General features: G+C 36.2%; 1 protein-coding gene across 5 annotated transcripts in view; it reads left to right on the top strand.

The window, feature by feature from the left end:
* The window catches only part of NIPBL (NIPBL cohesin loading factor), a 191,663-nt gene extending 168,655 nt beyond the window's left edge, over positions 1-23,008 (top strand). For 3 of the 5 annotated variants that reach the window (XM_060009584.1, XM_060009583.1, XM_060009581.1), the window contains exons 39-47: positions 1,172-1,345; positions 1,725-1,915; positions 3,832-3,939; positions 4,424-4,624; positions 7,637-7,783; positions 10,017-10,291; positions 12,456-12,630; positions 20,438-20,626; positions 21,189-23,008. In XM_060009584.1, coding sequence (XP_059865567.1) covers positions 1,172-1,345; positions 1,725-1,915; positions 3,832-3,939; positions 4,424-4,624; positions 7,637-7,783; positions 10,017-10,291; positions 12,456-12,630; positions 20,438-20,626; positions 21,189-21,554 — 1,826 coding nt within the window. In that variant the 3' untranslated portion in view covers positions 21,555-23,008. Of the gene's footprint in view, positions 1-1,171; positions 1,346-1,724; positions 1,916-3,831; positions 3,940-4,423; positions 4,625-7,636; positions 7,784-10,016; positions 10,292-12,455; positions 12,631-20,437; positions 20,668-21,188 lie in introns of all 5 variants that reach the window. The other 2 variants (XM_060009586.1, XM_060009585.1) reach the window with 2 other exon arrangements.
* The last annotated feature ends 1,587 nt before the right edge of the window (positions 23,009-24,595 follow it).

The raw sequence follows: 24,595 nt of genomic DNA, 5'->3' as shown, positions 1-24,595 counted from the left end.
TAATTTAATATGCATGGACAGTTGCTAATATTTCTAAGTCACCCAAACTTCATTAAATGTTTACTGATTTCTTTAAATAAATTTAAATCTTAATATCTTATTACTTCTTCATCTCTTTCAGAAAATTACATATAGCAAATATAGTAAAAATTCAGATGTCACTTACTAGAGAGTTATATTGATAGAGTATTATCTTTTAAGTCACATGTATACATTTGAATATTCAATCTGGACATACATTCTATAAAGTGGCAAAAACTAATAGTGTTACATCTAATTCAGAGAACAAAGAGTGTAAATTTTAACTTGCAGCACTATCCAGAAAATAGTGCCTTTAGACTAGTTGATAAAAGACATCTTGCCTGGGCCATAGTTATCCTGTGTCACCTTGGGCTAGTTATCTGATCACTCTATGCTTTGAATTTAGTTTGTTATTTGGCATCCATAATACTTGCTTTCATCAAGGATCTTCATTTTATCTCACATAAATAAGCATTTTGTACAAATAAACATGGACAATATTATTTTGCTGCTTATTAGCTTGTGGTTGTAGAATTCAGCATTGTGGCTTCAATTATAATGACATATGAGAAACAAATAGAAGATTTTAAGCTTTATTTTAGAATTATTCCATTTCATCAAATGAATATATTTCAATATATATATTTTTAATAGCTCCAAGGTAGTAGTACCTTCTGCTAGGAATCTAAAAAATGTTTGCAGACATTACCTCTTAAATCCTGAAAATATCCCATTGAGGTAGGTGGGTGGTAAATATTATTGTCCCCATTTTACAGATGGAGAATTGAGGCACAGAGATATTATGTGACTCACCTAAGGTCACACTACAAGTCAGTGGTGGAGCCAGGAATAGAACCCAAGACTCCTGACTCCTAATCCACTCCCCTAGCCACTAGGCCCTGCTCCCTCCTCAAGGTTTCCTCTTGTGTGAAATTCTCCTTTGAAATGCAATTTCTTGTTTTTAATTCATGGGGAAAGAAGTACCTGCTGTAATACTTCTCTAGGTAAGGCCACCAGCATATTCTTCCAGTCATTTTAAGTTTTAATTTTTGAAATAAGGAGCTGTTTATATAATTTTATCAACATTAAATGTTATATTTAATTTTAATGTGAATATATCAAGAGAATTTTTGTTTTCTCTCTTCTTTAGGATTTGCCTTTATTCAACATCCAAGTCTAATGTTTGAGCAAGAGGTGAAAAATCTATACAATAATATTTTATCTGATAAAAACTCCTCAGTAAATTTAAAAATACAGGTGTTAAAAAACCTCCAGACCTACCTACAAGAAGAAGATACACGTATGCAGCAGGCAGATAGAGACTGTAAGTAAAAACATACTTTCAAAAATGCAGAGTGTAGCTGCAGTTAGCATACCCTATGACTCTTTTTTAATCCAGATATCTAATAGATAAGGAATTGTAGGTAAAGGAGTTCCGTTAAAGAAGAATCCTTCATAAACTCCCTGAAGTAGTTTATAAAATTTAATATATGTGCAGACGAAAACATTTTGATGGAGGGAGAGAGATTATAGTTCTCATCAGGTTCTCAAAGAGTCTCTAACAGACCCTCCTCCCCCCAAAAAAAAAAAAATTGAGAACCATTGGGACAGCTATAACATTTTGTGCTTTTGGTTGTGGCCTAATTTAGAGTACTTAGTAAAGTTAATGTACATGTTCTTAGTATGTTTACTTCCTTTTGTAGGGAAGAAGGTTGCAAAACAGGAAGATTTAAAAGAAATGGGTGATGTTTCCTCAGGGATGAGTAGTTCCATCATGCAGCTTTACCTCAAACAGGTGCTCGAGGCGTTTTTTCACACCCAATCAAGTGTACGCCACTTTGCCCTAAATGTCATTGCATTGACTCTAAACCAAGGTCTTATTCATCCAGTTCAGGTAAGTATGTTTTATAGCAGCGGCACTTAGCAAAAGAGCCAGATTTGTTGCCATTTGACGACTTGGTGATTAGAAAATAAGTAGTTCGTTATTCCTCTTAGTTGTTGATTTTTTTTTGTCCCAAACTCTTAAGAATCCAAGTTTTAGTCCATCTTTTAGGTTGTCTTTACTGCAAAATACCCATATATTCATAACATCTCTATTAAACAAACTTCCAATTTATATTTGCAGAATACGTACTCCGAATTATTTCTTCTGAAATGATAGATATGTTTTAATTGATATTGACTCTTATCTCTAAGAACCAACCGTATGTAATGTCAAATATGTAATGTAACTGGGGTTAAGAGTATAATCTGTCTTAAACAGGGTGGATTTTAGTCCACAGAAAAATAACCTATATAATCTGAACTCAGTTCCTTCATCTTTAATTGGAAGTAATATCAAGTACCCAACACCTCAAAACACCGATGTGTAGACTAGATGATGTACTCAAGACATATTAGTACTACAAGGAATTGGCAGCTAATTCTGATGTTGTAGTATTCACCATCTGACATGTTCAGGAGGGGCAGAAGTAAATTTGTTAGATAACCAAAGCCTGTACCCTCAAGATTTTTATTTTGGCTATGTTTTGTGGAACTTTTCTAAAATATGCTCTATGTTGTTATGCTGTGTTCTTCCCTGTGTCCTGAAACAAAACACAGTAATGCGTATTTAGCCTGTTCTTCATGATTCAGGGCAAGATTACTTAATTAAGTATACAGTACTATGTTGATACTCCTGAATTTTTTAGATACTTAGGGCTCTTTGCTGGTATTCTAAATGGTCTCAGGTGGTTGTGCTTTTATTATATCTTCTCTTTTTAAGCTTTTCTTTTAAATTTTACAATTATAAAAAAAATTGCAAGAGTGGTACAATAAACTTCTTTATACTCTTCACCTATATTTCACCATTTGTTAACATTCTGCCACATTTGCTTTCTCTCTCTCTCTTAATACGTACACTTTTTTCCAAATCATTTGATAGTAAGTTTCAGATATCATGATTCTTTACCTCCAAACACTTCAGCGTATATTTTTTTAAGAACAAGGACATTCTCTTACAAAATCATAATGCAGTCATCAAATTCAGGAAATTTAAGATTGATACAATATTATCTAATATATAGTTCATTTTCATATTTTGTAAGTTAAGCTAATAATATTCTTTGTGGATTTCTCCCCCCCACCCCACCCCAATTCAGGATTTAATTCATGATGACCCATTTCAGTTAGTGCTGTGTCTACTTTTTTTAAGTTGTTTTTTGTTTGTTTGTTGTTGTTTTTCTCACCTCCTCACCTCTATCTAATTCAGATTCACTTAACATAGTAGTGGTGTTTCCTGACTTTTAGAAGTGTACAGTGAGTATGGCTGTTACCAAATTGCTAGCTATCCAACTGTCTGACCATTGAAGCCATATTTAAAATCAACTTTGTGAGAAAAAATTTATATTTTTCTAGTTTTGAGTATGGAAGACAAATTACTTTTTCCCCTCTATTATCTTTACATAGAAAATTCAGTCAGGCTTGAAAAATTATTGAATTATACATTTGTAGTATATATCATAATCTTAAATGGATATTCTTAGTCTGGGAGCCCTTTAGTTTTAAAGAACCTTAAAATCACACTGAAATTGCTTAAATTTCACCACATTATTTTCTTGCTGATACTCCAGTGCTTTTTTGCTTTAAGGGAAAGATTTAAGGGAAGGTTAATAGTTTTTAAAAAAAAACACTAAACCATGGCATTTATAGGAAGGCCTATAAAGCTAAATTCATATGTCCCAGATATGTAGCAAGTTTTAACATATATCAAGATACATATAGAGCTTTTACTATGGTGATGTCTTATGAATTCTTTATTTTTATTTCCAGTGTGTACCATATTTAATTGCTATGGGCACAGACCCAGAACCAGCTATGCGGAACAAGGCTGATCAGCAGCTTGTGGAAATAGACAAAAAATATGCTGGATTTATTCATGTATGTATTTTTAAATTGTGCAATCTAAATTTAAACATCGTTCTTTGGTAAACCATTTCTTTAGCAAATGTTGTGCTCAGATTCATATTAGAATAAAATATTTTGCTTAGTAGTTACTTTTAAACATGCAACTAAGTTTGTCCCCCAGGGTGTTTACTCTAGTTTAAAATTAACTCTTAAAATTGAGCTAGAGGTAACAGTACAGCACGCACACAGGATAAAAATCAGGATGCATGGGTTCTGGTCCCTACTTTGTATCTTGGCAGTGATGGCTCTTCTGAGTCTCCATTTGTTTCTTCTATAAAATGAGCAGATTGCAGTAGATGATCTGCAGTATTCCTTCCAGCACTTGCATTCTATGATTTTTATTATTTTAAAGAAAACCAAATAATGAAGTTTGCCTTGAACTATAATACTCAAAATTATATTTTTAATTTGACTCTTCTAATTTCTGTGACAAAAATAAGGCTTTTATTGATTTCAGATGAAAGCGGTGGCTGGTATGAAGATGTCTTACCAGGTACAACAGGCAATCAATACATGCCTAAAAGATCCTGTAAGAGGTTTCAGACAAGATGAGTCCTCTAGTGCTTTGTGTTCACACCTTTACTCCATGATCCGTGGAAACCGCCAACACAGACGAGCCTTTCTAATTTCTTTACTCAACCTGTTTGACGACACAGCAGTAAGTATTAAAAACTTATTATTTTAAGAAAATAAGTGTTCTATAAATTTTATGCCTAAAGTAGCCAACATTTTAAAAATATTACCATTTTAGTAAATAATAGAGGCTATCTTAAATGTGTTTATTTAGGTCTATGTTAATTGCAAGGTATACAGTCAAAATTGAAGGGGAAATTTTGCATGAGAATAAACACAATGAGGGATAAAGTATAATTGTGTTTCCATACTGAGTGTCTTATAAACTTTGATAGCAGTTCCTTTAAGCATACCTTTAAATAAGCTACGTTACTAAACTGTCACTTCCAGGGATAGATTACATAGATAGATAGATGGATAGATGAAGTGAAATTTCGCTTGTTTCTGTCAGACTTGAATGCTGTTAGAGTAACTATTCTAATACGGTTTTGGCTGCTGAGATCCCTGGTTGTTCAGCCTGACCTCCTTTAATGAAGAGCCCACTTTTGTGTAATTACAATTTTGACCCTTTAGGGGGCTATTGCACAAGTTGTATTGGCCACGACCATAAGGCAAGAAAATAAAACATCCTGTTCTTTAAGCTTATCTCAATTTTTTCATTCATCTTATATCAATATTTATTCAGCATCTATTTGCGTTATGGTAGCATTGTGCTAGGAGATGAAGATAAAATAGTAAATGGGACAGATGTGGTATCTTTCCATGTAGAGCTTACCAATTAGTGTATTGTGTAAAGCTTTAAAAAGAAAAAAAATATTTTTTTCCTATTTTAATCACTTGATAGCTTAACTTTGTTGCTGTTCCAACACCAGATTTTTTCAATAAAGTAAAATTAAAATTACCAGAATGTAGATGTCTTATTAGACCTCTTCTTTTTAAGTACAACATGAAATTTTTGGATATATTATCTAACAAATAAATATAACAAACTTCTATTTTAGAACTACTTGGACTGTAATTTTAGTCATCATCAGGGCTGTCATCAGTATTAAGCTTTCATTGTGTGTAAGATATTTAGATAGGAGTACAAAATGCTATGATATAGTGCTCTTTTCCTCATTGGATCTTACCTCCAGTCGGAGGGATAGGACACTAAGTAAAGGAACTAACGGTTAAGATTAGCATAATCTGAGTCCCGGTGGTTTGTATCGATACTGCCCTAGTCTTTATCTCCTTTCTGAGCTTAATTCCTACGTGGTTTCATTGCCTGCTGTATATCATTAGCTGGATGCTCTGTCACCTCAGCATGTGAAATGCTAAACTGGAAATCCAGCTGTCATAATACAGTGGATGTCAGAGGAGGAACAAATCTCTGAAGGCCTAGGGGATAAGATGGATCTACTCTTAAGGCAGGGCAGGTGTAAAAACATGAATAAAGGTACAAAGATAAGAATGTGTGGGAGGGACTTCCCTGGTGGTCCAGTGGGTGGGACTCCATGCTCCCTACGTGGGGGGCCTGGGTTCAATCCCTGGTGGGGGAACTGGATCCTGCATGCATGCCACAACTAAGGATCCCACATGCTGCAACTAAGGATCCCTCATGCCGCAGCGAAGATCCCGCATGCCACAACTAAGACTGGTGCAGCCAAAATAAATAAATAATAAATAAATAAATATTTTTTTTAAAAAAAGAATGTGTGGGAAATAATGAATAGATGTTATTTAACTGGAGCAGCAAGATCATAATGAGGCATGGTTAATGGAGGATCTTGTAGACAGTGGAAAACTGTTGAAAGTGTTAAATTCAGTGATGAGGACAGGTGCCAGAGAGCATTTTAGGAACACAGATTTTTTAGCATTGTGTTCACATTGAAGGTATTACGGGATTGACCTGTTACGATGAAAGCTGGAAAGAAAACAATGACAGTAGGAAAGAAAAGAAGAAACGTTGTGAGGAAGGAATAAATTAAATGAGAGTCTGTGAGAATAGTCAAAGGATAACTGAAATATTTTTGTCCTAAGCACCTAAAAGAACAGAATGTTGCTAAAAGCAGTTTGAAAAGGAGTTGGTTTGAGGAGATAGAAGAGGAATAGTCAAAGAGCTAGGAAGAGAAAACTAAGGAAGAAGGTTTCAGGAAGGAAAAGGCTTGTCTGTATTTTTCCAACTTTAACATGTAGGTATTGTTACATATTTAAAAATAAAAACGTGGGGGTTTCATGAGTACTAACAGCAAGTTCATTCCGTCTGTCCTATGGGATTTTTGTTATTACTACTGCTGATACTGTATTTTATGTTGTTTGGACAGCAGGATAAGGGAGATGGTAGGAAGGAGTGTTTTTTAATTGCCTATTTTTTCTTTTTTTTTAAGCTATAAATGTTTTAAAGGAATTTAAGTATTAACATGTCTTTCTGTTTATATTCTGTATCATCATGTAAATGCTGAAAATCTCAGTTTGTTACTTCTTTTTAAGCAAACAACTAGTAGTAACCATAATTTGCCAGCATTCGTTTTTTGGTGTGAAACTGGTAACACCATCAGAATGACTCTGATATTCTAAATTATGTACACATAGGAAACTGACAATTGTTTTATGAGTACATGAACTTTGATTTTTTTTTTAACCCACATATTAGTACTATAATTACCACTTACTTTTGAAGGCAGAATAGTAACTGTGTGTAACTGATCTCCATATGGGTTAAACTTTTAGAGGCACAATGACAAATAATTATGAATTCATATGTATACTTTCTGATGTGGTATGGATTTATCTTAAAGATTCTATATACTCTGTAAGAAAACTTCAGGGACTCCCACTTGGGTGCACTAAAAAAGTTCACCCCTTCCCTTCTTAAGGTACCATGGTTTAAGTCATTATGCAATCTCTTAAAATGGGTTTAAGATTATTCTGTAAAATCCGTTTCTGTTCCACCTCCTCCCTTCTTCCTTCCCTCTTCCGCTCCCCAACTCTCTCTCTCGTTCTGAAACATTAACTGAGGTGAAAGTGCCCTGTAATATTTTCTCTAAAAAGGCTTTTGTGATGGATTTCTAGATTATCCACTAAACATGTGTACCTTTTTTTCTAAAATTTACAGAAAACAGAAGTGAATATGCTCTTGTATATAGCAGACAATCTAGCCTGTTTTCCATACCAGACACAGGAAGAGCCGTTGTTTATAATGCATCATATAGACATTACACTCTCAGTTTCTGGTAGTAACCTACTGCAGTCGTTCAAGGAGGTAAGTTACACACATTACTATTCTTAATCTTTCAAAGTACAGGCATGCTATTTTCACTGTTTTGTTTCTCATTGTTCTTTTTATTCTTTTCATAGGTATATAAAATCTTTCTAAATAAACTTAACTGAAATCTGGGTAGTGCTTGAATTGGGGAGAGGAAGTGGGTTGCCATTTCATTTCCGTTAAGAAAGATCTTAAAACCATTTCATTCCAGATCATTTAGGTGGAATTTATACACACACACGTGCACGTGTGCATGCGCGCGCACGCGCGCGCGCGCGCACACACACACACACACACACACACACACACACACACACACACACACACACACACACACACACACACACACACACACACACACACACACGTGGATTGTTCTCTTGATAAGCCATCCCGCTTTATCTCACTTCAAGCATTGACCTTAAGTGTTTGGTGTTCATTCATATATTTGTTTAAACCCCATTTTAAAACACTTTGCTATTTTATAAATCTGGTAATGCTGTAGATAATAGTAGTATACTTGAAGAAATACAGAATAAATATAAGTAGCTTACTTACAAGTAAACACAGAAAATTTATACTATTGATTTGCTTATTATCCCTGAACACCAGCATCATAATGGAGTTGGCATATTGTATGCCCAAAATCTTTACTAACTTTTTTGTTGTAAACTTTGTATCTTTTCTTTCATGGTTTTTAAGAAGGAAATATAATTGGTTTCATTGTAAAAGCACCTGGTATAGCCCTGGGTACATAGTAGGTGCACTCAGTAATTTCCATTCTTTGTAAATTAATTGGAGTATTTTCATGTACCTGATGATATAAGTATATATCTCATTTTACAATATCGTAGTGCTCAAAACTCAGCCTGGTCAAACTCGTAAATCAGGGAGATCCTTTTTTGGTTTTGGTTTTGGTTTTTTGTTCTTTTGGGGGTTTTTTGCTGTATGCGGGCCTCTCACTGTTATGGCCTCTCCCATTGTGGAGCACGGGCTCCAGACGCGCAGGCTTAGCGGCCATGGCTCACGGGCCCAGCCGCTGCACGGCATGTGGGATCTTCCCAGACCGGGGCACGAACCCGTGTCCCCTGCATCAGCAGGCGGACTCTCAACCACTGCGCCACCAGGGAAGCTCAGGGAGATCTTTTTAATACCTAAGGGTTGGAATTACAGAAGTATCTAAACCCTTGCTACTTGAAGTGCGGACCGAGACCAGTAGCACTGGCCTCACCTGAGAGCTTGTTAGACCTGCAGAACCTCAGACTCCACCCTAGACCTGTTGAAACAGAGTTTGCATTTTTAACAAAATCTCTAGTTGTTTAATATGCACATTAAAGTTTGAGAGGTTAATAATTTCCCAGGAACTTGATCCATCATGTTATCTTATTTTACTTCACTTACTGTTGTACATATACTTGTATTCTCCTGTTTTATTTTTTAGCAGTTACATTTTGAATATTGCTTTGTAATCTGGTCTTTTCCACCTTGAAACCAGCTGACTTTGTTTCTTTTTAAAAGCTAACAGTTTCGTAAAGTACAAAAAACCAGAATTTAAGTATTTAAAGAAAGTTGCACATTATCTTGCTGAAAAGTTCTTAAAAGGGAGAGTTTGATAGAAGCTGGGGAAATCAAGCCTATTATATTTTCCCCAGTTAAATTATAATTACTGGCTTCCCTGGTGGCGTAGTGGCTGAGAAGTCCACCTGCCAATGCAGGGAACACGGGTTCGTGCCCCGGTCCGGGAAGATCCCACATGCCGCAGAGCGGCTCGGCCCGTGAGCCATGGCCGCTGAGCCTGCGTGTCCGGAGCCTCTGCTCCGCAACGGGAGAGGCCACAACAGTAAAAGGCCCGCGTACCACACACACACAAAAAAAAATTATAATTACTTCTTTTCCTCTATAATGGCTTACCTGTATATCAAATTGTTACTTCTATAACTAATTTATCTTTCATTACTATAAGAAAATTCTCTCCCTTTGAATGATATTTCAGAATGGTTTAGGGAGGGTGGAACAGTGGTTGAAGGAGTGGATTTTATTTAGTCTTGGAACATAATTTTTTCCCCCAAGGATTGCATCCCCAGTTGTTTATGGAAAATCAGAGGGTTTCAGTATATAAAATATTAATATAAGGATACTTCTGAAGCTGTTAAATGGCGCATATGTATAGTTGTAGTCGTATTTTTGTTTTATTATTTTTCAGACAGAATAATTTCCTCTTTTTTTTCAGTCTATGGTAAAAGACAAAAGGAAAGAGAGAAAATCATCTCCTGCTAAGGAAAATGAATCAAGCGAGAGTGAAGAAGAAGTCTCCAGGCCTCGGAAGTCACGGAAACGTGTAGATTCAGATTCAGATTCAGATTCAGAAGATGATATAAATTCAGTGATGAAATGTTTGCCAGAAAATTCAGCTCCTTTAATTGAGTTTGCAAATGTCTCCCAGGGTATTTTATTGCTTCTGATGTTAAAACAACATTTGAAGAATCTCTGTGGATTTTCTGATAGGTAAGGTTGCATAAGCAGTGAGAGAAAAAACTTGCTGTGTTCAAATAATGAACAAATATGAAACCCAGTTTTGATTGCATGCTGAATATTTAAAATGCTCTTTTTAAAAAAGGAATTTGTTCCTTTTAACTGGTGTATACTATTTTGTTGTATAATCTACCATAATTTGTCCATTCTGTTACTGAAGAGAGGAAAACTATTCCTCTAATTGGAGATAATGCATTATAAATTATAAATTAGAGGACTTAAATCCTTAATATACTTAAAAGAGAATTATATATTCTTTTATTATATATATATATATTATATATATATAATATATTCTTATATATAAGTATTAATATACTTAAAAGAGAATTAGACTAACCTTAAAAATAGATAACAAATTCAAGTTTTTAAAGAGCTGTGGGGACTTCCCTGGTGGTGCAGTGGTTAAGAGTCTGCCTGCCAATGCAGGGGACATGGGTTCGAGCCCTGGTCTAGGAAGATCCCACATGCCGCGTAGCAAGTAAGTCCGTGCAGTACAACTACTGAGCCTGCGCTCTAGAGCCCGCGAGCCACCACTGCTGAGCCCACATGCCACAACTACTGAAGCCGGCGTGCCTGGAGCCTGTGCTCTGCAACAAAAGAAGCCACCACAACGATAAGCACGCGCACTGCAACGAAGAGTAGCCCCCGCTCACTCGCAGCTAGAGAAAGCCTGTGCGCAGCAATGAATACCTAACACAGCCAAAAATAAATAAATTTTATTTAAAAAAGAAGAGCTATGAATGAAGAATAGATGCAGACCAACTAGGCTAAGTTCTAACAGTCTAGCAGCCTTTAATGTACACTATCAAATAAGAGATAGAAAAGTACTAATAACTTAGAGTGCCCTATAATTTTACCCATTGTCAATCACTATAGGTATCTCTTTTCTGCCTGTACCCGTGGAATTCTGGACATTTTTCACATTCATTGAAACCCTATGAAGTCACATGTTCGTAGGGACAGATAATGAAATGAGTAAAGTAGACCTGGTAGGTCAGTGGCAAAATGAAAAGAACATGTTTCTTCTAAAGGGTTTAGATATTACTCAGATGTTCATCAGCTTGTTGCCATGGAAGAGAGTGCGAACAATGTGGCCAGAGCTTCCATCTTTTCAAGAGAAGCTAGATAATCCAGATTTTAATGAGAACTATCTCGATGTTAAATATTGGCAGCCACAGGCATACCTTATTTTATTGCACTTCGCAGATACTGCATTTTTTTCAAATTGAAGGTTTGTGGCAACCCTGCATCAAGCAAGTCTGTCGGCTCCATTTTTCCAACAGCATTTGTTCACTTTGTGTCTCTGTGTCACATTTTGGTAATTCTTACAGTATTTAAATTTTTTTATTATTATGTTTTGTAGTGACCTTTGATGTTGCTATTACAAAAAGATTACGATTCACTGAAGGCTCAGATGATAGTTAGCATTTTTTTAGCAATAAAATATTTTTAAATTAAGATATGTATGTTGTTTTTAGACATAATGCTGTCGCACACTTAATAGACTATAATATAGTGTAAACGTAACTTTTGTACACATTGGGAAACAAAAAAATTCATGTGGTTTGCTTTATTGCAATATTTGCTTTATCACGATGGTCTGGAACCAAACCCGCAACGTCTCCAAGATACGCCTGTAATTCAGAATAATTTAAAACGTTGTAAAGTCTTGGGGCAGTGCTAAGGTGTTGGAAAAATTTTGAAACAGAGTTGTTAATAATGTGAAACAGGTTTGTAAGCAATAATTCTGGTCACTGTGTAGAGAATGAATAGTTGGGGCACAAAACAGTAGAAGGAGGTAAACCAGTTAGGTAGTATTGAGTAGTTACATTAAAAGTGTCCTACAGTCACAATCATGGTGCTAAGAAATAGACATGAGAAACTACTTTCATTTAAATGATACCTCTATTCAAGACAAATACTGACAGAAACAAGAGAGTATTCTTTTTAATCTTTGATTTTGTGTCTTTACTTCCCTTTTTAAAATTATATTTATTTTGTATACAGTTTCACTGGTTAAAATCTATATAACAAAAAGTTTAATTATAACTAAATAAAATTTAACTAGAATCAATTTAAATGTAAATGCCTAAAAAATTTGTTTTAAGTTAATGGTTTTGCTTTCCCAAAACAGTAAAATTCAGAAATACTCTCCATCTGAATCTGCAAAAGTGTATGATAAAGCGATAAACCGAAAAACAGGAGTTCATTTTCATCCCAAACAAACACTGGACTTCCTGCGGAGTGATATGGCTAATTCCAGAATCACTGAAGATGTGAAGAGGAGTATAGTAAAACAGTATCTAGATGTGAGTAGTGAAACCAAAATATATTTAATTTTGATAATGACTTTTTTAAAAAGTAAATTCTTTTGAGACAGATAGCTACCTCCTTTCATTGAAGGTATGCTTCGCGACCCATCACTCCTTATTTTTGTCTATGTAGTTTTAATGAGTTAGTTTAAGCTTGTCTTTCCCGCTTCACCCACTGCACTACAATTGTTTTTTCCTAGGAAATACCAGCTGACCACTAACTTTATTTTAGTGAAAAGCAAAGTTTTTAGGCAAGTTTTAGAGAAAAGCTGTGACTATATATGTATTTTTTTAATTCAGTGGATTACATGGTTTATATTTCATCAAAGGAAAAACCATGAAAAGTCATCCTCCTGCCCTCTTCAGCCATTCTATTCCTCTTCCTTCTGGCAACCAGTATTACTACTTTTTCATGTATTCTTACAGAAGCAGTACAAGTGTGTGTGTGTGTGTGTGTGTGTATTTGTATATCTGTTACATATAGACCCATCTAAGAAGTATGTGAGTATGTGAGTGTATAAATTGTGCTTTTAAAGTGTCTTTAAGAATAGGCAAATTCAGGGAATTCCCTGGCAGTCCAGTGGTTAGGACTCCGTGCTTTCACTGCCGAGGGCCCAGGTTCAATCCCAGGTCAGGGAACTAAGATCCCTCAAGCTGCAGTGTAGCCCAAAAAAAGAAAAAGGCAAATTCAGAGAGTCAGAAAATAGAACAGAAGTTACGGGGTGGGGGGGCAGGAATGGGGAGGAATGGGGAGTTGGGTGGGGTTTTTTTAGATTTTTTTTTAACTTTTTATTTTGTATTGGAGTATAGCCAATTAACAATGTTGTGATAGTTTCAGGTGCACAGCCAAGCAACTCAACCATACATATACATGTATCCATTCTCCCCCAGATTCCCCTCCCATCCAGGCTGCCACATACCATTGAGCAGAGTTCCCTGTGCTATACAGTAGGTCCTCGTTGGTTATCCTTTTTAAATATAGCAGTGTGTACATGTCAGTGCCAAACTCCCTAACTATCCATTCCCTCTACCCTTCCCCCACAGTAGCCATAAGTTCATTCTCTAAGTCTGTGAGTCCATTTCTGTTTTGTAAATAAAGCTCATTTGTACCATTTTTTTTGATTCCGCATAAAGCAACATCATATGATATTTCTCTTTCTCTGTCTGACTTCACTCAGTATGACAATCTCTAGGTCCATCCATGTTGCTGCAAATGGCATTATTTCATTCTTTCTTATGGCTGAGTAATATTCCATTGTATATATGTACCACATCTTGTTTATCCATTCCTCTGTTGATGGACATTTAGGTTGCTTCCATGTCTTGGCTATTGTAAACAGTGCTGCAGTGAACATTGGGGTGCATGTATCCTTTCGGACCATGTTTTTTTCTGGGTATATGCCCAGGAGTGGGATTGCAGGGTCACATGGTAGCTCTATTTTTAGTTTTTTTTTTTTTTTTTTTTTTTGCGGTACGCGGGCCTCTCACTGTTGTGGCCCCTGCTGTTGCGGAGCACAGGCTCCGGACGCGCAGGCTCAGCGGCCATGGCTCACGGGCCCAGCCGCTCCGCGGCATGTGGGATCTTCCCGGACCGGGGCACGAACCCGTGTCCTCTGCATCGGCAGGCGGACTCTCAACCACTGCGCCACCAAGGAAGCCCTATTTTTAGTTTTTTAAGGAACTTCCATACTGTTCTACATAGTGGTTGTACCAATTTACATTCCCACCAACAGTGTAGGAGGGTTCCCTTCTCTCCACACCATCTCCAGCATTTATTGTTTGTAGATTTTTTGATGATAACCGTTTTGACTGGTGTGAGGTGATACCTCATTGTAGTTTTGATTTGCATTTCTCTAATCATTAGCAGTGTTGAACACCCTTTCATGTGCCTCTTGGCCATCCGTATGTCTTCCTTGGAAAAATGTCTAGGTCTTCTGCCCATTTTTTGATTGGGTTATTTGTTTTGATGATATTAAGCCACATGAGCTGTTTGTAAATTTTGGAGACTATCCCTTGTCAATCACATCATTTGCAAATATTTTCTCCCAATATGTGGGTTGTCTTTTCATTTTGTTTATGGTCTCCTTTGCTGTGCAAGAGCTTTTGAGTTTAATTAGGTCCCATTTGTTTATTTTTGTTTTTTTTTCTATTACTCTGGGAGATGGATCAGAAAAGATATTGTTGCGATTTATGTCAGAGAGTGTCCGTTTCTGCCTGTGTTTTCCTCTAGGAGGATTTATAATGTCCAGTCTCACATGTAGATCTTTAATCCATTTTGAGCGTATTTTTGTGTATGGTGTTAAAGAATGATGTAATTTCATTTTTTTACATGTAGCTGTCCAGTTTTCCCAGCACCATTTGTTGAAGAGACTGTCTTTCCACCATTGTATAGTCTTACCTTCTTTGTCATAGATTAATAGACCATAGGTGGGTAGGTTTATTTCTGGGCTTTCTGTCCTGTTCCATTGATCTGTAGTTCTGTTTTTGTGCCAGTACCATACTGTTTTGATGACTAAAGCTTTGTAGTATAGCCTGAAGTCAGGGACCCCGATTCCTCCAGCTCCATTTTTCTTTCTCAAGATTACTTTGGCTATTTGGGGGTCTTTTGTGTCTCCATACAAAGTTTAAGATATTTTGTTCTAGTTCTATGAAAAATGCCATTGGTAATTTGATAGGGATTGCTTTGAATCTGTAGATTGCCTTGGGTAGTACAGTCATTTTGACAATATTTATTCTTTCAATCAAAGAACATGATATATCTTTCCATCTGTGTCTTCTTTGGTTTCTTTCATCAGCATGTTATAGTTTTCGGAGTACAGGTCTTTTGCCTCCTTAGGTAGGTTTATTCCTAGGTATTTTATTCTCTTTCATGCAGTGGTAAATGGGATTGTTTCTTGAATTTCTCTTTCTGATCTTTCATTGTTAGTGTGTAGAAATGCAACACATTTCTGTGTATTAATTTTGTATCCTGCAACTTTACCAAATTCATTGATGAGCTCTAGTAATTTTCTGATAGCATCTTTAGGATTTTATATGTATAGTATCATGTCATCTGCAAACAGTGACAGTTTAACGTCTTCTTTTCCAATTTGGATTCCTTTTATTTCTTTTTCTTCTCTGATTTCCGTAGCTAGGATTTCCAAAACTATGTTGAATAAAAGTGGTGAGAGTGGGCATCCTTGTCTTGTTCCTGATCTTAGAGAAAATGCTTTCAGCTTTTCACCATTGAGTATGATGCTAGCTGTAGGTTTGTCTTATATGGCCTTTATTATGTTGAGATAGGTTCCCTCTGTGCCCACTTCCTGGAGAGTTTTATCATAAATAGGTGTTGAATTTTGTCAAAAGCTTTTTCTGCATCTACTGAGATGATCATTTGGGGGTTTCTTAATATATAGATTTATTTATTTTTGGCTGCATTGGGTCTTTGTTGCTGAGTGTGGGCTTTCTCTAGTTGCAGCAAGCAGGAACTGCTCTTCATTGCAGTGCACAGGCTTCTCATTGCTGTGGCTTCTCTTGTGGCGAAGCATGGGCTCTAGGCGCGGGGGCTCCAGTAGTTGTGGCACGTGGGCTTAGTTGCTCCACGGCATGTGGGATCTTCCCAGACCAGGGCTCAAACCTGTGTCCCCTGCATTGGCAGGCAGATTTTTAACCACTGCGCCACCAGGGAAGTCCTGATCATATGGTTTTTGTCAGTTTGTTGATGTGGTGTATCACACTGATTGATATGTGGATATTGAAAACTCCTTGCATCCCTAGGATAAATCCCACTTGATCATGATGTATGATCCTTTTAATGTATTGTTGAATTCGAATTGCTAGTATTTTGTTGAGGATTTTTGCATGTACGTTCATCAGTGATAGTGGCCTGTAATTTTCTTTTTTAGTGGTATCTTTGTCTGGTTTTGGTATCAGGGTAATGGTGACCTCACAGAATGAGTTTGGGAGTTTTCCTTCCTCTGCACTTTTTGGGAACAGTTTCAGAAGGATAGGTGTTAGCTCTTCTCTAAATGTTTGATAGAATTTGCCTGTGAAGCCATCAGGGCCGGAACTTCCGTTTTTGGGGAGTTTTTGTTTGTTTGTTTGTTTTTTGGCTGCGTTGGGTCTTTGTTGCTGCACGCGGGCTTTTAGTAGCAAGGGGGGCTACTCTTCGCTGCAGTGCACAGGCCTCTCACTGCAGTGGCCTCTCTTGTTGCAGAGCACGGATGGGCTCTAGGCATGCGGGCTTCAGTAGTTGTGGCACGTGGGCTCAGTAGTTGTAGCTCGCAGGCTCTAGAGTGCAGGCTCAGCAGTTGTGGCTCACGGGCCCAGCCACTCCATGGCATGTGGGATCTTCCCAGACCAGGGCTGGAACCCATGTCACCTGCATTGGCAGGCGGATTCTCAACCACTGAGCCACCAGGGAAGCCCGGGAGTTTTTAAATTACAGTTTCAATTTCAGTGCTTGTAATTGGTTCATATTTTCTAATTATTCCTGGTTCAGTCTGGGGAGACTGTACCTTTGTAAGAATTTGTCCATTTCTTCCAGGTTGTCTATTTTATTGGCATACAGTTGCATATAGTAGTCTCTTATGATCCTTTGTATTTCTGTGGTGTCAGCTGTAACTTCTCCTTTTTCATTTTATTGATTTGAGTCCTCTCCCTTTTTTTCTTGATGAGTCTGGCTAAAGGTTTATCAGTTTTGTTTATCTTTTCAAAGAACCAGCTTTTAGTTTCATTGATCTTTGCTCTTGTCTTCTTTGTCTCTATTTCATTTGTCTCTGCTCTGATCTTTATGATTTCTTTCCTTCTACTAACTTTCAGTTTTGTTTGTTGTTCTTTCTCTAGTTGCTTTATGTGTATGGTTAGGTTGTTTATTTGAGATTTTTCTTGTTTCCCAAAAGTAAGGTTGTATTGCTATAAACTTTCCTCTTTGAACTGCTTTTACTGTATCCCATAGGTTTTGGATTGTTATGCTCTCATTTTCATTTGTCTCTAGATATTTTTTTTATTTCCTCTTTGATTTCTTCAGTGATCCATTGGTTGTTTAGTAGCATATTGTTTAGCCTCCACGTATTTGTGTTTTTATAGTCTTTTTATTGGAGTTTATTTTTAATCTCACAGTGTTGTGGTCAGAAAAGATGCTTGATATGATTTCAGTTTTCTTAAATTTACCAAGGCTCACTTTATGGCCCAGGATGTGGTCAGTCCTGGAGAATATTCCATGTGCACTTCAGAAAAATGTGTATTCTGCTTTTGGATGGAGTGCTCTATAAATATCAGTTAAGTCCATCTGATCTAATGTGTCATTTAAGGACTGTGTTTCCTTACTGATTTTATGTGTGGCTGATCTGTCCATTGATGAAAGTGGAGTGTTAAAAGTCCCCCACTATTATTGTGTTACTGTAAATTTCTCCCTTTATGGCTGTTAGTATTTGCCTTATATATTGTGGTGCTCCTAAGTTGGGTGCATATATGTTTACAATTGTTATACCTTCTTCTTGGATTGATTCCTTGATTGTTATGTAGTGTCCTTCTTTGTCTCTTGTAACAGTCTTTATTTTAAAGTCTATTTTGTCCTATATGTGTATTGCTACTGCAGCTTTCTTTTGATTTCCATTTGCATGGAATACCTTCTTCCATCCCCTCACTTTCAATCTGTATGTGTCCCTAGGTCTGAAGTGGGTCTCTTGTAGACAGCATATATATGGGTCTTGTTTTTGTATCCATTCAGTGAGCCTGTGTCTTTTGGTTGGCACATTTAATCCATTTACATTTAAAGTAATTATCGGTATGTGTGTTCCTTTTGCCATTTTCTTAATTGTTTTCGGTTTGTTTCTGTAGGTCTTCTTTCTTTCCTCTTTTGTTCTCTTCTTTTGTGGTTTGATGACCATCTTTAGTGTTATGTTTGGGTTGCTTTTTCTTTTTTCTGTATCTATTGTAGCTTTGGGGTTTGCTGTTCCCATGAGGTTTTGATATAGCAGTCTGAATATGTACAAGATTGTTTTAAGTTGCTAGTCTCTTTCCCACCTAGAGGAGTTCCTTTAGCATTTGTTGCAAAGCTGGTCTGGTGTTGCTGAATTCTCTTAGCTTTTGCTTGTCTGTAAAGCTTTTGATTTCTCTGTGGAATCTGAATGAGAGCCTTGCTGGGTAGAGTATTCTTGGTTGTAGGTTATTCCCTTTCATCACTTTAAATATATCGTGCCACTGCCTTCTGGCTTGCAGCGTTTCTGCTGAGAAATCAGCTGTTAACCTTATGGGAGTTCCCTTGTATGTTATTTGTCATTCTTCCCTTGTTGCTTTTAATAATTTTTCTTTGTCTTTAATTTTTGTAAATTTGATTACTGTGTATCTTGGAATATTTGTCCTTGGGTTTATCCTGCCTGCGACTCTGCACTTCCTGGACTTGGGTGGCTATTTCCTTTGCCATGTTAGGGAAGTTTTCAACTATAATCTCTTCAAATATTTTCTCTGGTCCTTTCTCTGTCTCTTCTCCTTCTGGCACCCCTATAATGCAAATGTTGGTGCATTTAATGTTGTCCCATAGATCTCTTAGGCTGTCTTCATTTCTTTACATTCTTTTTTCTTTATTCTGTTCCGTGGCAGTGATTTCCACCATTCTGTCTTCCAGGTCACTTATCCGTTCTTCTGCCTCTTATTCAGCTATTGATTACGTCTAGCATATTTTTCATTTCAGTTATTGTATTCATCTCAATTTGTTCATTAATTCTTCTAGGTCTTTGTTAAACATTGCTTTCATCTTCTCAATCCTTGCCTCCATTCTTTTTCCAAGGTCCTGGATCATCTTCACTGTCATTATTCTGAATTCTTTTTCTGGAAGGTTGCCTATCTCCACTTTATTTAGTTGTTTTTCTCGGTTTTATCTCGTTCCTTCATCTGGGACATAATTCTCTGCCTTTTCATTTTGTCTCTCTGTGGTTGTGGTTTTCATTTCACAGGCTGCAGGATTGTAGTTCTTCTTACATCCACTGTCTCAGGAATGGGGGGGAGTATTGAATGGGTACAGATTGAGTTTCTTTGGGGGATGATGAAAAAGTTTTTGAAGTGACTGTGGTGATGATTGTACAACAGTGTGAATATACTTACTGTCAATGAATTAAACACTTTTAAATGGTAAATTTTATGTTATGTATATTTTACCAGAATAAAAGTTTTTTAATGTTTTCAAAAAATTTTTGAGATTGTCCTAAAAAGTAAAAATAAAGTCTTTAATTTTAATCTACTTAAAGCTGGTAGTTGAACACAACTAATAATGACTTTTTTTGACCAAGAATGTAATGTACACAGTGGTTTTCATATTATTCATAGACTGCAAACCTTGTACTCTAAATTTGACATTTATTTTAGTTCTTTAAAATTCTTCAACATTTTTTGTTTCCTGTTGTATCCTCTTGTCTTGGTGGAGAGCAGAAAATGGGGGCAGAAATGTTTAAAAGTCTGTCAATAATTAGTAATCACTTGGCTGCTTGATAACTTGGATCAGGGTCCGCAACATCTGGCTTATGGGCCAAATCTGACCAACTGCCTGTTTGTGTAAAATAAAGTTTTATTGAAACAGCCATGCCCATTCATTTTTGTATTGCATTTTGGCCTGCAAAGCCAAAAATACTTACTATCTGGCTCTTTACAGAAAATGTTTGCCAGCCCCCAACTTGGACAATAGCTAAAGTCTGTTTCACCCACACCAAACCACTACCATGGAAAACATTTAGGAAAAAATTTTAAATAAAGGAAAACATTTAGGAATTTGGCAGTCTTGTTTGAAAAAATTTACTTAAAATTCTAAATTAATATCTAATTTTTGTAGTTCAAACTTCTCATGGAACATCTGGACCCTGATGAAGAGGAAGAAGAAGGGGAGGTGTCAGCTAGCACAAATGCTCGGAACAAAGCAATTACCTCGCTGCTTGGAGGAGGCAGCCCTAAAAATAATGCAGCAGCAGAGACAGAAGATGATGAAAGTGATGGGGAGGATAGAGGAGGAGGCACTTCAGGGGTGAGGCGGAGGAGGAGTCAACGTATTTCGCAGCGTATTACGTAAAATGATTTTTATGTGCTTATATATGTCAGTCTATTAAATGTACACCAAGTAATGTAATACTTATGAGAGAAAACATTTTGTAGATAGAAATTCTCTACTTATCCATTTATACATCCTTTTGTAGAAAGTTTAACATAAAAGACAATAAAAAAGAAAAAAACAGAAATGAGATTTATCCAGCATAAAGGGTTATTAATTTTTCTTTGGATTGTATTAATGTGTGTTATCCTTTTTTATTGTTGATAAGTTTTATGTAGCTTTATGGTTCATATGTATATATAATTTTATATATCAATAAGAGTAAAGACACGGGTACAAATTAAGAGTTACATGGTTTTACAAGTATATGTTAACCCCTTGGCGCTGGCGGTCACGGTGCGTCTCATTGCCGGCAATGGAAGTGTGCTGGGAAATCCCAACTCCCGGCGTCAAGGGATTAAAAGCAATAAAAACAATAATTTCACTAAAATTATTTTGTGTAACACTTGGTCTTTTTTCCCCCCTCCCAATGTTTTAGTCATTGAGAAGGTCAAAACGAAATTCAGACTCTACGGAGTTGGCAGCACAGATGAATGAAAGTGTTGACGTCATGGATGTCATCGCTATTTGCTGTCCAAAGTACAAAGATCGACCACAAATTGCAAGAGTAGTACAGAAAACCAGCAATGGCTTCAGTGTTCAGTGGATGGCAGGCTCCTACAGTGGCTCCTGGACTGAGGCTAAGCGCCGTGATGGCCGCAAACTGGTGCCTTGGGTAGACACTATTAAAGAGTCAGACATTATTTACAAAAAAATTGCTCTAACGAGTGCTAATAAGCTGACTAATAAAGTTGTTCAGACTTTACGATCCCTGTATGCCGCCAAGGACGGGACTTCCAGCTAATGAATTTGTACATGCAGCCAAATTTACAGGAGTTTTTTTTTAAAGGCAGAAAAACTTGAAATATCAACATTCTGGCAAAAAAAAATCAGTTTTATGAAGAGTAAGAATGGAACCTGGGATGCAGGAACAAAAGAAGGAAATGTTGGGCAAAACATTTTTGTGGGAGCTCCCTTCGCTGTTGTGCAGCAGAAACAGATTCTCAGTTCATTTTTACTCCCACTGTATTATAGTTTAACAAAAATTGTTTATATCTTGGAAAAAAAACTTTCTGTTTAAAAAATAAACAAGTGAATGTTGGAAATTAGTCTGTTAATGTTCTTAATAAAGTGTTCTTGGAGTTTAACCTAGCAGCGGATGGCTTTCTTTAGCTTAGCCCAGTTTCCAGGGAAGCATTGTTTTTTCCAGGCTGTAAAATGGCAGAATCTCCTGGATATATAATTTATTCTGTTGGAAAAAAAAAAAAAAAAAAAAGCATGCAGTATCTATGACCTATCTGCAGAAGGAGTTTTTGTAAATGTAGATTTTGATGTATTAGGTCACCCTGAAAACAATACAAGAAAAGGGATCCCCAGGCAATCTGGTGGAGCGAATACTGCAATAAATTTTTTTACTTCTCTTTGTTACTTGTCTGTTTCCATTTGAATTTCTTATTGTAAAGATCTGTTTAAATCCATTTATATTATTTTGCAGTCTTTTATGTAAAATTTATTATATCACTGGTTTTCAAAACAAAACATGAAATATTGTTTATACAGTTTGTATAGGCTGACTTCTGAATAATTGGTATCTATTATTTTCATTCCCATAAGAGGGTGTAAACAGTTAATTCCAGGGTTTTATTGTATCCTGCAATATTTAGTATTAACTATATATGATTTAGCACTGTGCCAAACACATTTTCAAGAGTACATTTTGATATAAAAAGAAACTATAGTTTATTCCTTGTATGCTTCAATTTCTTTCTAGTAATGTCATGATGGTAATATTTATTTTTTAAACCTTGGGAAAAGATAACAGTCTTGGGGAAAGGTAACAGTCATGCTATTTTGGAAAACTAGCATTTCTCTTAGTTAAAATTATGCCATGTGTTATTTTCAAAATAGAATTGAGATGACTATGACACTTCATAATAACATTACATTTTTCACAAGTTATTTTTTAATGCTGAAAAAGGAATAATTTTACTAGTTGAGATGTTTACTCATTTTCTATTCTAAATGTTTTATACATCTTTTGGGAGCAGTTGTCATTTATCTGTTACTACAGATGGGGAGGTGGGTATTTAATTAGTTGATTTGCATAGTTGATGCTCAGAAATAGTAATGCCTAAAATTTACAGGGGATGAGGTCTGTTTCAAAGTTAAGTCTTTTTAAAAATATGTACTATTTTTAAGTCAGCTTTTTAAATCTGACCTCTAGAATGTTAAGTTTTATGAAATTGGCCAATAAATGAAGATACTCAATTTGTGAGGAAGAGTGACATTGCCATAAAATACCTTTTTGTGAACACCTATTAAACCACTATGAAAATACCTTTACAGGATCCATTTCCTATGTGGAATTATTTCAGAACATTTTCTTGAAGGAAATGTTTTCTCATTCTTCTTTTTCTTCCACTTAATTGCATGTTTCCTCTTCCTTTTTACCATGAACTACGTGGGACAAAACTATTATAGATTGGGTTTTTTCGCCTCTGGAGTTTTATCAGCAAAAGATTTGAGGTGGCTTTTGAAAACAACAATGATATATCAATAAGAGTAAAATACCAGTTAGGAAAAGTAGAATGTAAAACCCAGCCTCTAGAATTTTAAAGAATAGAGATGTGGGTAAAAAAAAAACAGCCAGTTTTGAATGCTGACATTCAGTGATGCATGGTGTTTGTTTTTTTTTAAAGGAACATTTATTTATTTGTTTGTTTGTTTTTGGCTGCGTTGGGTCTTCGTTGCTGCATGCGGGCTTTCTCTAGTTGCGGCGAGTGGGGGCTACTCTGCAGTGCGTGGACTTCTCATCGAGGTGGCTTCTCGTTGCGGAGCATGGGCCCTAGGCACGTGCTCTTCAGTTGTGGCACGCGGGGTCTAGAAACAGAGGCTCAGTAGTTGTGGCACACGGGCTTAGTTGCTCCGCGGCATGTGGGATCTTCCTGGACCAGGACTCGAACCTGTGTCTCCTGCATTGGCAGGTGGATTCTTAACCACTTCACCACCGGGCAAGTCCCCATGGTGTCTTTTAATTTTTACAAAAACTCTGCTAGTTAAATCTTTTTTCCCCATTTTGTAGATAAGGAAAACTGAGGCTCAGCAGGATTTAGTAATCTGCTTTTAAGTGTTATAATAGGGATTTAAATTTGGAGTTGGAGTAATTGCATCTCACTACTCTTAAGTTAATTGAACATCAAGCATTAAAGGAGAGGATCCCTCTTGAAAGTAAACAGTTCTTAAAGGATCCTTGGAGTATATATACTTGGGGATCCTATTTAGAGTAATGCTTCTGTTAGCTTGGTTGGTCATAGATGAATTGCTGTCTTCAGGAATTTTCCATCTATGCTAAGCTCCAATATTTTAGCTATTAATATATTAATATTGATATAATTGATGAAACCCTTAAATATACAAACCAAGGTTTTCAAAAAGTAGATTTCTCAAATGTGATTTTAGGTCTTAACACTAAAATAAGTTAAGGCCTTGGCAGTCAATTGTACAAAATCAAAATTTTGAAGTGTATTGGGAATATACAAATTTCAATCTATAGTTTGTTGATAAGTAGTAAGCTGTACCATGTTTTATTGATTTGTATTGAAAAGAGGTTATATTTGAAATGAACATTTCTAAGTATGCCTTCACTTTTTATATTAATATGAAATTTAATATTTTCTTATTTAAATTATTTGTTGTTTTGACGAATGGGTCATTTTTTAAAAAATCCGTACCAAGATACAAATTCAGGAAATAGAATTTAGTAATCTCTAGGAGAAGAAATTCTGAACTTTTAGGGGAAAGTAGTATATGGCTTATTCTGTTAATATGTTGAGTATTTGAATTGTT

This window comes from Delphinus delphis, chromosome 3 (genome assembly GCF_949987515.2).
Source record: "Delphinus delphis chromosome 3, mDelDel1.2, whole genome shotgun sequence".
NCBI classification, from domain to species: Eukaryota; Metazoa; Chordata; class Mammalia; order Artiodactyla; family Delphinidae; genus Delphinus; species Delphinus delphis.
Note: the sequence above shows the minus strand (reverse complement) of the source record. Positions and strands in the feature narration are given on the sequence as shown.